Here is a 15870-nt window from a genome sequence, read left to right as displayed (position 1 = left end):
CCTACTAAAATCATCTTTAACATAGTTATAAAATGGAATCATATTTTGCAATAAAAACTTAATGAACTGCTATTAGCAACAACAGTGATGAACCTCAAAAAAGACCTTGAGCAAGTTCATACCTTAGAATTCCATTTATGTAATGATGAAAAACAGACAAATTGATCTATATTGACAAAAATCAGAAAGGAGGAGTTCAGCATGAAGGGAGGAAGGAGAGGTAATGGATGAGAAGGGACCTCTAAAATGCTGGTAATATTTTATTTTATGTTCTGGGGTAATGGTCACTTTTTAAACACAGATATATTCACTTCGTAAAAATGTATGAAACTGTGTACTTTTCTAAACATGTTACACTATAATTTTAAGTTATCTAAAGAAAAAATTTTTTAGAATTAATGTTTTTTCTATCAAATGATTTGTCAAAACTATTCAGAAATGTTAGTCTTTCTCAATGTAATCTTTGTACACCATGACATGATCAGAAGAAATACATGACAGAGCACTTCTTGTAATACTCCAAAACTAAGCAACATTAAGCAACTGAACACACAGTTCAGTTCAAAAAAACACAAAGCAACGTTACCTGCCTTACCTTTTCAACAGGGAGAAGCATCTGCAGCACCCGGACTGCGAACAGTGAAATGCTGACAAAGGCCATTCGGTGGTGCACCAGCACGACCTCTGGTTGGTCCAAGCTCACTCCGCTTTTGTGGTAGCACATGGTATCTCCCAGGGACCCCAACACCATGAGCAGTTTTTCTTTCTGCAGTGATTTAAACATGAAATAGTAAAAAAAAATTTCAGGGATCCAGTATGGAAAATTTCACAGAGAATAATTTAAAATATTATGACTAAAGAACAAAAACCAAAACAAAAATTTATTCCTCCCTATAAGAATAATCTATACCAGGACGCCAGGGTGGCTCAGTCAGTTAAGCAACTGCCTTCAGCTCAGGTCATGATCCCAGGGTCCTGGGATCGAGTTCCGCATGGGGCTCCTTGCTCACCGGGGAGTCTGCTTCTCCCTCTGCCTGCCGCTCCCCCTACTTGTACTTGCTCTCTCGCCCTCTCTCTCTGACAAATGAATAAATAAATAAAATCTTTAAAAAAAAACAAACAACCCATGGCTGCTGAAATAACTTAAAGCAGTACAAATGAAAACTAAGCACACCTAAAGTTTTTTTCAAACAATATATCTAAATAATAATGAATAAAAATAAACAAAATGCCAAAGCTAAATGAAACATAAACTCCTAGTTTCTAGTGCTTAATTATTCTAACTTCAAAAATGGGCATGCAGGGGCGCCTGGGTGGCTCAGTCATTAAGCGTCTGCCTTCGGCTCAGGTCATGATCCCAGGGTCCCGGGATCAAGCCCCATATTGGGCTCTCTGCTAGCGGGAAGCCTGCTTCTCCCCCTCTCACTCTCCCTGCTTGTGTTTTCTCTCTGTCAAATGAATGAATAAAATCTTTTTAAAAAAATCGGCATGCAAAACTCTCATGAAGTACTTATTAGGCTTACTATATGGTTAACAGTGGCAGATATAATGGGGGAAAATGCATTAGTACAAGAGACATCCCTGAACTCAAACTGATCCTACAATTACAAAAGAAATGAAACAGGGAAAGTCAGATCATTATAAAACAATTACATATAAAATTGTATGAACTCTCCATGTAAAAAGATTGTTTCAAGCAAATGTTCTGCCATCATATATTTATAGGTAACTTAGTACTTAACTAGAAGCTATATCCTTTAAGTTGAAAGGCATACATAAAATACCAAGAGAAAACTAAAACATAGCTAACTTGCAAATCATAACAATACAGACCAAAATACATCTTACATATGTCGACATGCCCCTGTAAACAAGCTGGTAAAAGGACAGCATCTGTAAAACGAGCACTGGAGATCTCACACTCACCTTTCCACTGAGAATACAGGAAAATAAAAATAGGAAATAACCTATAAACTAAGGATAAAAATGTATGCCAGAATTTTTTTATTCAAGGATAAATATATTAGAAGCAAAACTAAAAGGTATAAGGCCTAAAAAAAAAATTATGGAAAGGATCAAAGCCACAATAACATACAGCTTCACATCCATTAGGATGGCTATTATCAAAAATAATGGAAACCAGCAAATGTTGGCAAAGATGCAGAGAAACTGGAACCTCTGTGCATTGCTGGTGAATATGTAAAATGGTCAAGTCACTATGAAAACAGTATGGCAGCTCCTCAAAAAATTAAACATAGAAATACTATATGATCCAGCAAATTCACTTTTGCATAATATATCTATGAGAATTGAAAGCAGGGACTCGAATGCATACATGTACACCACTGTTCATAGGAAGAGTATTCACAATGGCGGAAATGTGTCTATCAACAGATGAACAGATAAATGAAATGTGGTATGCCGCATATATGTACGGTGAAATATTATTCAGCCTTAAAGAGGAATGAAATTCTTAAAAAAAAAAAAAAAAAAGGTACCGAAATTCTGACACATGACATAACATGGATGAGCCTTGAAAATATTATGCTAAGTAAAATAAGCCAGATACAGAAAGAATGATATTTTATGATTCACTGCACTTATGATTCAAACTCATAAAGAAAAACATACAATTGTAGCTGCCAGGGGTAGGGGAAAAGAGTTACCGTCTGGGGTACAGATTTTTGGTTTGAGATAATGGAAAAGTTTTGGAGATAAACAGTGTGATTGTCTAACAATGTGAATGTACTTAATGACACTGAATTATTAACTCAAAAAAGGTTAAAATGGTAAATTTCATGTTATATATATTCTAACACATACACAAAACACAAATTACGTAGATGAAAAAGCATTATTTACATGGATCATTTGATAGTGTTGATTTTTAAAACAAACACAAAATTAAAATTATGATACTTTCCAAATCATTGCAGAAGTAAAAAAGAAGAAAAAATATTCTCTACAGTAAAAAAATTTTAAGAGGAAACAAAAGAAATAGCAAAAATTTTTGAGAGGAAGACCATGCATAACTGTGCTATAAAAAGTTTAAATTTTCCTCTAAGTCAAATATGATTTCATGTTAAAGTAAAAAACAAAATAATTGACACATAAAAAGATACCTTCATCTTTGTGCATAAAAGGCTAAAAATTAAATATGTAGTGAAATATGAATAAAAAATCTATGAAATAAGAATAACAAATAATTCAGGGAAAAAAATTAGATAAAGGGGGTCATGTTCTCTTGATGAAATGCATAATTAAGAGTAAAGACCGAATATGAGTTGACTCTGTGGGATCTGAATAACATACAATATCAAGCAAAACCTGTCACTGAAACAAAGATGGTCTTACAGGATTTAATCCAGTCATTTTTAACTTAATTCATAAATAAGAAGATATAAACTTTGAACATTTCAAAGAATACAACTCCTCATGTGTCCAAGAAACACTGACAAAAACCATTTACTTAACCAAAAAGAAAACTTCAAAATATATTTAAAGGTATCTTCTCTAATCCAAAGAAAATAAAACTAAAAATTAATGAAATTTAAACCAGAAGCCATTTTATTAATAATTACCAGTCTGATGAAAACAAACTAAAAACACAGAGACCATCTTACAATTCTGACATGCAATACTTCCACACAGCACCTCTCCATTAAATTAATACTTTTATACACCTACAAGCCACGTATCTGCTATTCAACATTAACTTAATTTAAAATCTCAGTATTGTAGAGCTTTTTCTAAAAATCTATTTATTTGTGGGCACTTGGGTGGCTCAGTGGGTTAAGCCGCTGCCTTCAGCTCAGGTCATGATCTCAGGATCCTGGGATCGAGTCCCGCATCGGGCTCTCTGCTCAGCAGGGAGCCTGCTTCCCTCTCTCTCTCTCTCTGCCTGCTTCTCTGTCTACTTGTGATCTCTGTCAAATAAATAAATAAAATCTTTAAAAAAATCTATTTATTTGTGAAACTATTTCAAGTAACCTTAATAATTCCAATAATAACGTTGAATGCTTCTCAAGATAGTATAAAAAGAAAGTACTATGAAGAATCAGGCTTGCAATTTTCACCATTTCCAACATTTCTTCTAAGCAAAAAAAAAAAAAAAGTTTGTTTTAATGTTTTAAGAAAAGAAAGGACTGAAAACAACAGAAACTGGTCCACAGTTTTAATTCGTTGGGCTAGAAATGTTCAAAATGCTGTGAAGTAGTTGATGGAGAGGGTGAGGGAGGCCAGTTTTCAGAGGATATTTATGGCTTTTACAAAAGAAAGTACAGAATTAAACAGAGTAGCAAAATATTCCAAATGTTCTCAATAAAACAGAATTTACAGTGTAAACACAATTTCTCCACTATCTGCACATTACGAAATAGGTAGTAGATCCTGTGAAGGCTCTGAAATAGGTAACTGGATCGGGCTCTGCCCAGCCACCCCCCACCCCTACCCCCGCCCCATGCTTCCAGCCCCACACTCCGTACTTCCTTCCCTCCCTTTCCTGTGCAAACCTCCCCAGGCATTCTCCTGGGGAAGAGCAAGCCTATCCTGCCTTCAGAACGGAGGCCGAACTACTCGGCACCAGGCAGCACAACCTGCAGCCCAGTGTCTCTCGACGTCTCCCACCTTGAGTTCTCTGCGGTATGGCTGGCATGGCCCCACCATACCTCCCTGTCACCACCACTATCCTGTCATTCCCTTCCCCTCTGCCAGATAAAACCCTACCTTCACTGCTTAGCCAAATCATACTTATAATTTAAGACTCAGCTCAGTAATGATTTACAAAAAGTGCCCCCCGCCCCGAGATTCTAAGATGGCAGTGTTGTCAAGGCATCCCTGGCAATAAAACATGATTGAAAACCTAGACTCTAAAATGACCCTAAAAAAGAAAACTGAGCCTCCATTTCTTCATCTGTAACATGTGTTATCTGCCTTACAGGGCCGTGATGATTCAGTGACTTCATAAATACAGAGTGCTTAAACGGGGCCTACAACAGAGTAACTGCTATCCTTAAACGACCCCTTTAAGTGTTATTCCTGTATGCTTACCTTGGTTTTACTGGTGTCACAGCAGAAGTGTCTATCTTCCACAAGAGTGAAAAGAGCTGCCTCTTATTCATCCTGCACCCGCAGTGCCTAGCGTATAATGGGCAATCCAGAAATGTTTGGTGAACTAAAATAACCGTCTCTGAACTGATGGCAGCAGCAGGGGAGGCCTATGCTAATTAGAGATTCCACTCACCCAATTATAAATTCACAGTCGGCTTCACTTACCCTTACTGAGCCCTCACTGGGTACAAAGCCCTTCTCTCTAGATGCGTTCCCAATGCTCTCAGCCCCACTTGAACTCCAACCAGCAATTCTTCAACATGCCTGAATAGCTAAGTTACCCACTCACAGCAGGTCAGATGGGAATGGGGAAGCAACGAGTCATAAAGGAGGAGAAAAGACTGTTTTTCATGACACTGCAATGACAGGAGCGAGAGAGGAGAAGGGCAAAGCATGAACGAATGGCAGACAGCCCCCAGGGGTCTGGGGTTATCTGGCATGAGGTAAAGATCCTCACTTCTTGAGCCTAACTTACCATGTGAATGAAGTTAAAACAGACTTGATTTCAATGGGAAGCAAAGAAGGGATGTCATACTTTAGGTCAACCTAACTTTTATAAGTGCTTAGCAAATTTATCTTAAAAAAAGTTCATTAAATTTTTTTTTTCTTTTATTTACTTCACAGGAAATAAAAACATTCAATGCAGGAGATTGGGGGGGGGGGGTGCTTTTGACTATGCTTACACAAACTGAGCCATGGAGCTCCAGACATGACTATTACTAACACCATTGGGAAAAGTCTAGAGATTTGATTACATATCCTCAGGTGTCTACTTTCTGAATTGGTAGTAACACACTATTTTGTTCCTTTAACAACTCAACAAAAATACTGCTTCCATCTTCCTTTTTAAACTCGATAAAAGTAGGGACATTAAGTATTCTATTGTTTGCTTCTATTAATATATACCCAAAGGCATGAGATATTTTTCCTTAGGAGGCATTCATTCTTTTAAGCAAGTAAAAGTAAATCAAATATAATTTTAAGCAGTACTGTTTTATTTAACATTTCTATCATACCAATTGGCACTTCTACAACAGATTTAACCTTTAAAGTAAAAATAATTCATTGAATCATAAAAGATCAGCAGCCAAAAGTTAAAAGTGAATGACTAACTTTTACAGATAAATGTTCTGGCCAAGAAAATTCAAGTTAATTTAAGAAGCAACCGATAAAACATTCTTCACACTTCTAAGAAAAAAATCACTTGTTGAAAACCTTCAATATGTGAAAATCTTCAAAAAGTACTACCAAATAGTATGATAACCTTAAGGACTAAAGAAAAACTAAGATTAAGAACTATTATTCCTATATTATGGGTAAAGAAATTGAAGGACTTGAAACAATATATTATACCTATTGTAAAATATGTGTTTCTCTTTTCAAGAGGGATGTGTGTGTGTGTGTGTGTGTGTGTGTGTGTGTGTGTGTCTTAAGGTTTGGGTTTTCCACACACAGGTATTGGTATTAAGTAAACATCAGTATTTTCTTTGTTTTTTAGGTTCTAACCTCTATTTACAAGGATCAGGCAGTCCTGACACAGTTTAATACAACAAAGACAGACCTAGGTCAAAATAACACAAAGAGAAAAAAACCGGCAACTCAGGGAATATATATTCTTGTAACTAATAACTTTTGCTTCTGCTTCTCTGACAAGGCAAGCATTAAAAAAAAAGAGAGACATAAGTTACCAATTTACATTAATAGAAGAGATAGAATGTCAGTTCTTCAAAGAAATCACTTGATAATTTTAAGACAGAAGGTGTAAAATGACAAATGATTTATGACATATTGAAATGTAAGAAAGAATATGATTTCCATTTACATAGAGACGTACTGCTAGTTTACACATTTAAGAAAATAATAGGTTGTAACCTAACATTCCTGAGTTCCCTGTACACATGTTGATCACTCATGTGTAAATGTGAAATATTACTTATCAAAACATTTTTCAAAAAAATACATAAATAAAACCATATTCTCCAAAACTATCTTCTCTACTGAAATACAAATAGCAAAGAACATGGCATCGAGTAATAAAATGAACTACTGATACACACATCAACATGGCAGTATCTCAGAGTAATCCTACCGAAAGACAGCAGACAAAAAAGCATATGAATTCTATAAAGAAAATTCTAGAAAATGCAAACTAATCTATATCATGTATATCCATGTCAATGTATCAAGAAACTTTTTAAAACACCTGCAACTTATATCAATTATACTTCAATGAAGTTGTTAAACACCCACACAAATATATATTCACACACATACATATGAATAAAGCAAAATCTATATGAGAAAAATATTCTTGAAAGACAAAAAAGTAGACTTCAAGAAATGGAAAGGTAGAGCATGTTTTTCCCAACGTGTGAAGAAAATCTTTCTATGATTCAAAATCTAGAACGGATTTAAAAAAAAAAAAAACTGACAAAGCCAGCTACATAAAAATTAACAAATGAAGGGGTTCCTGTGAGTTAGTCGGTTAAGCATCCAACTCTTGATTTTGGCTCAGGTCATGATCTCAGGGCTGTGGGATGGAGTCCTCGCTCAGTGGGGAGTCTGCTGAAGATTCTCTCTCTGCCTCTCCCTCTACCCCTCCCATCTGTGCTCACACTCTCTCTTTCAAATAAATAAATCTTTTCAAAAAATCAAACAAATGAATAAAAGATGTTGCACTCACCAAAGCATCATTAGGAAAGTCAAGAAGGAAGGGAGGAAGGGAGGGAGGGAAGGATGATGGTAGGAGAGGAAAGGAAAGAAGGCAGGCAGGTAGACCTGAGGAAATAAAATTGCAACTTGTCTTGGAAAGTCAATGTCCTTTTAATACATAAAAGCTCATAGAAATCAGTTAAAAGAACAAAAGACCAATGACCCAAGAGATAAATGGATGAAAAATGGATAAATGCCCAGACTATTTACAGAAAAAGAAAAGAAAATGACCCTTAAAGTTACAAAAAGATGCTCAGCTCTACTCATAGAGAAGAGCAAATTAACACTACACTGGTATTATATATATATATATATATATATATATATATATATGTTAATATACACTGGTATTATATATACCAGTGTATATGTTAATATACACTGGTGTAATACTACATCTGGTAAGTATCTCACCAGAATGGCAAAAATCTGAGGTTTGACTATAAACCCTACTGCTGAGTGTGTAGGAGAAAACACCTTCTAATAAAATGCTGGTCAGTGAATGAAATGAAGTGAATGAAATGAAATATATACAGGAGAATGCAACAATATCTAAGATTTAAAATACACATACTTTTTCAATTTAAGTATAGTTGATACACAGTGTTACATTTAGATTAAGGTATACAACACAGTGATTCCACAACTGTATACTCTGTGCTATGCTCACCAGTATAGCAACCTGTCACCATATAATGCTATTAAAGTATCACTCATCATATTCCCTATGGTATACTGCTGTACCTTTCACCCCCACAAATTAGACATTCCCTAACGAGAAGCCTGTACCTCTCACTCCTCTTCATCCATTTTGCTGATCCCCACAACCATCCTTCCTCTGACAACTGTTTTGATGTGCAACAATCCTAACTTAAAGAAATCTACCCTAGAGACACACTTGTACATTTATGAAATGACATATGCACGTTATTCACAGCACACAATTTGTATTTGCAATTGTGTCCAACAATAGGAGACTGGCGAATAAACACACACTGAGACACTTGTAGCCTATAAAACAGAACGATAAACACCTCCACATATGAACATGAAAAAAATCTCCATACCTATTATTCCATGCACACGGGATATATTTTTAAGGTATAAGAACAAGGTGGAAAACCACATGTGACATACTACCTCTTATGTAAGGTGTGAGAAGAGCAATGACAATCTACATGCTTACTTGCTTGTATTTCCAAAAACTAAAATAAAAATGGAAAAAATAAACAGAGAACAGGATGACAGGGGAACATCTCTGAATTATATGTTTATGAGAAAATAATCCCCAAAAGTAAAAATAAAACAAATATAACCCTATAAGAAATTGTTAACTGAGAAAAGAATTCTCTCAAGTGACTTTGACGCACATTTTTTTACTGTATATTCCTTTTTCTTTTAAAGATTTTATTCATTTATTTTAGAGAGGGAGAGAAAGTACATGCAAGAGAGAGCTTGAGTGGGGGGAGGGGCAGAGGGAGAGAGAGAATCTCAAGCGGACTGTACGCTCAGCACAGAGCCCAACACGGGGCTCAACCTCATGACTCTGAGATCATCACCTGAGTTGAATCAAGAGTTTGGTGCTCAACACCTGAGCCACCCAGGTGCCTCTTGACTGCATATTCTTAGTGAGATTTAGTCTGAGTCAAAAAGAACTGCCAAGAAATCTTGACCATTATCAGTCACTGACTACAGTGATACTAACACTGCTATTCTGAAATTACTTAGTATGTGCTGAAGGTTAAAGCTAATAAGCTTTATTGCCAAAAACTAAGACTTTCTATGAGCAACAGTACAAAATATGAGCAAGGAAATATAAGGTTAAAAATCAAAAAATAGCAATCTGAGCTCATTTTTTAAAAATATACATTTCCTAGTTCAATTACTAAAAAAAAAAAAAAAATTGTAAGACAGTAGCTATAAGGACCCCATTGGCCTGTTTTTAGTCTCAGTATATATCCCCCCATGACAAGTAACCAGAATAATTAAAGTAACCAGAATTTCTAGTGAAATGGCTTGTTCCAGAACGCACAAAAAAAGCCTGGGACACAGTGGTTAGAAAGAAAGCTTTCAAAGACTAATGAGACAATGAAACCAGCTTAAAAGGACCAAAATAAAATAAAACACTATTTACCATATCCCAAGGAAAATACTGATTCTCACCATATCTATAGCAAAAAGGCTGTTGTCATCCCAGATGTCTTCTGAAATTGCTTCACCAATAAGTATCAGATCCTCTGCAAGCAATTCCAGAACTCTTATCATCACCTGTCTACTACCTAGATATATAAACAGGAGAGAATTTAAAAGTTAACTTTCAAATGAACAGCTACATAGCATACTGCTCAATCCTCTAGTCATGCCCCCAAACTCCTATTTCTTTTTATTTTTTGATGTCTTTAGAATCACTGAAAGAGATGAATAGGTAAGTCACTATCTACAACAACCATTAACACCTCTGTTGCAATCACAATACTATTTACAACAAATTCAATGTGCTCATAAATGAGAAAGATATTCAAAAAGAAAGTAGCAAAATCTAACTAAAAATACTGTGAGGTAGATTATATTTTGCTAATCCAGAGACTTTCCATGTTACATGTAATATGTAACAAAGCACCAGGTTAGGTTTAGAAAATGCATTCTCTGAATCTTAGCACTAGAAGGTCCTTGTCAGAAGTAAGTATCACACCACAGCTGAGTGGTCCGGGAAGCTGAGCTTGCACTGGACCAACTAAAGGAATAAATGTGCATGATGGCATTTCCTGAAGAAATGTCAAGAAAATCCACCTCAAACAGGTTATCAAGCCTCTATGCACTTAAAACTCTATAAAAATTCCAAAAGAGGGGCACATGGGTGGCTCAGTTAGTTGAGGATCTGACTCTTGATTTCAAGATTTCAGCTCAGGTCATGACCTCTGGGTCCTGGGACAGAGCCCCAAGTCAGGCTCCCTGCTCAGCATGGACTATGCTTAAGGATTCTCTCTACCCAACCACCCCACCCCGCCTCTCCCTGCCCCCTTGCTCATATGCACGCACACTCTCTGCACACTCTCTCTCTCTCTAAAATAAGTAAGTCTTAAAAAAAAAAAAAAAAATTCCAAAGAAACTGTTCTGTCACACCCACCAAAGCAATCTCTTTTCTCCACAGAGACAGAATAACAAAGGAACTCTACTATCCATAAGGTGAACATTCAATCAAGACTTCCCACATACCAAAGGTCAGTTTCCTATGACTAAAAGTAAAGCAAACTACAAGATCGTAAGGGTCTAGAGTAATTGTCCCATTAGAACAGCTGGAGCAAGTCCTCTTAGAAACCTCTTATGATATTGAAAAATTACAAATTATGCAATAATTTATCACAAAAGGGCAAGAGAACATTTAGAAAATTTTATGTACCAAGCTATAGCTTTATAATTATCAATCTGACTTTTTACAGCAAATTAAGAAAAGGTTAAATGAGAAATCATTAAATCTAAAACTGTTCTCAGTAGAGCATGCAGACAAACATATATACTTTATGATGCCAAAGTTCAGCCTTTCTTTATTTCACACTACTAACACATGAATTAATATGTGCTTCTAACTCGTGGAAGCAGAGTTACTCAGTGCTAAGTTAGGGTTATTCAGGTTTCCTCAGGATAGAAACATTTTTAATGCTTCCCCAATATAGACCTCCATCCTGCTTCCCACCCCACTACACCTCCAAACAGGCAAAAATTAGACACAGTGCTTGAGAAATCATTGAAATAGATTTTTTTTAATTGAGCCTGTGCAGATCATAAAATACATATCTTGTTTATCTTGTATTTATGTCTTGACAGTTTATCAACTACTGAAAATGAATAGTTAGAGAACAAAAAAATCATTACTGCTTCCAAACCTTTCTGTACCTCACAAAATGCTAAGTGCTTAGGAGCATGGACACTGGCTTCAGAATAACCTTGGTTCAAGCCTCTGTTTTAGCTGTTTGACTTTGGATAAGCTTCTAAACCACTCTAAACCTCAGTTTTCTCATGTGTGAAATAGGGATGAAAGTAGTAACTACCGCTTTTGGAAAGGTACAATGGGACAGTGAGAGGAATGCATGAAATCATGCACACAAAGCCAGCAGGAACTGCTCTTCTAGTTCTAAAGTCTCTAGACACTGGACGTATTATTACTGTTCCTATGACACTTCACTAAAATTACAGCTATATTACTATGTATACTTAAGTACTTGAGTATATCTTTGCAGATTAACTAGCATATTTGAGAGAAAAAGCAACCCCAGAATGCTAGGTTTTTTGAGTTTGGGGTCTGTTTTTTTTTTCCTTAGAAAAAGAAATAATTGCAAAGGTAAGAATCCAGTTTGGGGGTTGTTTTTCACATTTTCATGGCTTAACTACGAACTGAGTGGGAAGACTGAGCAACTGAGAGCAACTCAAAAAGTTTCCAAAGGGCAAAAGCCGAAGAGTTTTTTATCCTGCTCTATTCATGCTGGCCCACCTTCTCTAACTTACTCTGGCTGCACTGTTTGTTCAGTGCTTATGTTTCAAACAGCCATACAGAAGTGGAATCCTGTGCAAAAAAGTCATAAATGGAAGGGAATATTCCATCCAAACACTGGTCACAGCATCCACGTTTAATAAAACTTTATTAAGTGCTTAAGAATTTGTATTCCAGGGGCGCCTGGGTGGCTCAATCGGTTAAGCATCTGCCTTTGGCTCAGGTCATGATCCTGGGCTCCTGGGATCCAGTCCATGCACCAGGCTCCCAGCTCTGCAGGGGAGTGTGCTCCACCCTCTGCCCTCCCTTCCACTCAGGCTTGCATGTGTGCTCTCTCTCTTTCTCTCAAAAAAAAATTAATAAAATAAAAAAAATTTTTAAAAAAGGGAAAAGAAAAATTTGTATCCCAAAAGATAAGTAAATACAGATTCTAAATGTCGTAACTTAGGTGAAAAAAAAAAAATCCCTGAAAACAGACAAAACAAAGACAAATTATATAAAAAAACTGTAACTTCAAAAACTAACCTGTTCTTAAGAGAGGAACTGCTGATTCCAGGATAGAGACACAGAACTGGGGAAGACTGAGCTGCTGGAACTGCAGCTCGAGCGTGTCTTCCATCTCTAGCTCTGGCAGATCTATGTGTACCACATCCAAAGGCGAATGCACGGACACCCGAGAGTTCACTGGAACACGACCACTACTTCCACTGCAAAATAAACAAAGGATAACCCTCGAATGTGGAGCCGGCCCACAAATAGGTTTACTGCCTCTCGGCCGTCTGGCATGTAAGAAGCTTCACATTGGTCCCGACAAGCAACAAGCCTACTCAGATTTGAGAAACCCTGACAAATTTATAAGATTAAATTCCATAAAGATGACTTGAAATTGTAAATGAAACCAAAAATGCATCTATATATTGCTTTTCAAAATGATGTTCTTAAAATTCCTATAAGAGCAATCAACATTAGCACTAATAACCCATTCATTTCTAGAGAAGATCAAGCCAATTCATAGCAAAGTTCTTCTGTAATCAACTTATAGAGGCAAAACTAAATCGTTTACTTTCCTAGATTTTCTGGGATTTTCACCAAATGTTCCAAGTAAGCCAATGTTAGCAACTGAAGAATGCTAAAAATGCCAGAAAAACATGAGGAGAAATGGATTACTTCATTTAGTATATTCAACATCACATCATGATTTTGAAATTATACCAAAAAGTGGAATATCTCATCTTTCTTGACCTTCTTCATAAAAAATTCTTACCTTAGGTGTCAAATGATAGGACAGGGATAAAATGCTATAGAAAGGCCTGAACCTCACATTAACAAAAGACCTCAAATTTTTTACTTTTAACGTTATCCATAATTGAAGCTGAATCACAGATACACTAATGCTACTGAACATGTAAAACTCCCAAAATTTAATACATGTTCTGTCATTTCTTCAATTTCAACCCAAAATATGAAAAGGAGGTGGGCTTCCCTCAAACTCTAAAAGGCTCCATGAGGAAGGTATTCAGGGAGAAGTGAAAAGATATAACCATGCAGCACACTAGATACATCTCAGAGAATGAGGTAGAAAGGCTTTATAAGGGTAAAGAGAAAACCCGTGTCTGACCAACACCAGCTCCTACAGAAGGATTAGGCACGGGCTCTCAGATCATACTGTTCAAAGCCCTGCCTTCCTCTTTACCAACTGTATAAACTGGGATAAGGCTCATTGCCTTTCCAAACCAGGTTTGTCTGAAATGATGATGAAGATAATACCAATGCTATTACAGGACTGTCAGGAGGACAACTAAAGGAGATAAAGCATGTACAGCACTTGGCGTAACACCAAGCATGCAGACAGCATGAATCAGTGTCAGCTCGTAGCAGCAGCCGTGTCACGAGTAAATAATCACTCCAACAATGAGTGCTCATCTCACTGAGCATTTATTAAAACAGCACCAAGGAAGAAACTAGTATGTTGATAAGATGCTTGTAGCCTAAGGATGAGGTAACACACAAATACCACACCAATCCCCTTAAGCAAAATTGATATATAAAAATCTGTATTTATATAAATAAGTAAAATTCCATAAATTGTACATTGGAAAGGAATCTTTTATAGTCTCTCATCATTCCCTTTAATAGTAATACTGATTCATTTAAATTACGATTAAACTTACATATGAGGGTTTAAAATACCATCAAAATGTATCTATCATTTAAAGCTATGCTTTTAAACTAGATCACATTTCATCTGCAGCTGATAAAAACAACTTAAGAGGCCAGAATCTTCACTATTTTTTTAATGAAATAAAAAAGAACAGAACATATAATTGACTACGTAGCATATGGAATCAAAGAACTACTTTGTGAACATCTTTTTTTGAAAGGGACACACACACACAGGCGTACACACACGCAAACATACATACACACATATGTAAAAGCATGTGACTGTGTATGGCATATTGAGTTGAATGTAATATGATTTCTTACTGTGGGTCATGGTCAAAAAAGTATGAAAACCACTGATTCAACACAAGGCCAATACTTGTGGTAGTGCTCCGAAAGACAAGACAGAGAAAAATTATTAATCTCCCTCTGAGATTAAAACACACACACGTTAACTGGGTTTTTCAGTGGTCACCTGGAAGACACGGCATCCCAATCCTGGCCATCTCCTCTGGGTCGCTGGCCTGTGCGTCCAACCACGGAAGGCCGGGGACTACTGCTTCCTGGAGAAGGATTCTGGGAATGATGAGTAACTCTAACTTCATGACAGTAAGACAAAGAAGAATTTTGGGAAACTACATCTGAGGGGGAGAAAAGAATGAAATTATCCCTCGATTGCAACAAATGATGATTATACAGCTTTTATATGTCATTCTTCCAAAAAACATTAACAAAGTTAAGATAGTAGAAACACTTCTACTGGGGTAAAAGTAAAGGTCAACCTTTTCTGCAAGTATTCACTTAGCACATTTAGATTTATAACTAACCGACCTGATTACATGTAGTCAGCATAATCGACTTACAACATCCAGGACTGCCAAAGCAGAATAAAAGGTCATGCACTCCCCTGCTCAAAATTCTACGAGAAACCCCACCTCAAAGCACATATAAAAATGAAATCAAAGGGACGCCTGGGTGGCTCAGTGGGTTAAAGCCTCTGCCTTCCGCTTGGGTCCTGATCCCAGGGTTCTGGGATCGAGCCCCGCATTAGGCTCTCTGCTCAGCCGGGAGCCTGCTCCCCCCTCTCTCTCTGCCTCTCTGCCTACTTGTGATCTCTGTCTGTCAAATAAATAAATAAATAAATCTTAAAAAAAAAAAAAAAAAGGAAATCAAGGGGTGCCTGATGGCTCAGTAGGTTAAGTCTCTGCCTTTGGCTCAGGTCATGATCCCAGGGTCCTGGAATGGAGCCCTACATCGGGCTCTCTGCTCAGCAGGAAGCCTGCTTCCCCCAGCCCCGGCCTGCCTCTCTGCCCACTTGTGATCTCTGTCAAATAAATAAATAAAATCTTAAAAAAAAAAAAAAAAAAGAAAAGAACTCAAAAATGAACTGAAACCAA

The 15870-nt window shown here is 36.7% G+C and overlaps 1 protein-coding gene across 3 annotated transcripts in view; it reads right to left on the bottom strand.

The window, feature by feature from the left end:
- RTTN (rotatin) overlaps positions 1–15870 on the bottom strand; it is a 157798-nt gene that overhangs the window by 129967 nt on the left and 11961 nt on the right. For all 3 annotated transcript variants that reach the window (XM_047698161.1, XM_047698162.1, XM_047698163.1), the window contains 4 exons: positions 14949–15114; positions 12836–13017; positions 9985–10100; positions 596–766 (listed from right to left, as the gene is read on the bottom strand). In XM_047698161.1, the coding sequence (XP_047554117.1) occupies positions 596–766; positions 9985–10100; positions 12836–13017; positions 14949–15114 (635 nt within the window). The remainder of the gene's footprint in view (positions 1–595; positions 767–9984; positions 10101–12835; positions 13018–14948; positions 15115–15870) is intronic.

This window comes from Lutra lutra, chromosome 12, assembly GCF_902655055.1.
Source record: "Lutra lutra chromosome 12, mLutLut1.2, whole genome shotgun sequence".
Taxonomy (NCBI): Eukaryota; Metazoa; Chordata; class Mammalia; order Carnivora; family Mustelidae; genus Lutra; species Lutra lutra.
Note: the sequence above shows the minus strand (reverse complement) of the source record. Positions and strands in the feature narration are given on the sequence as shown.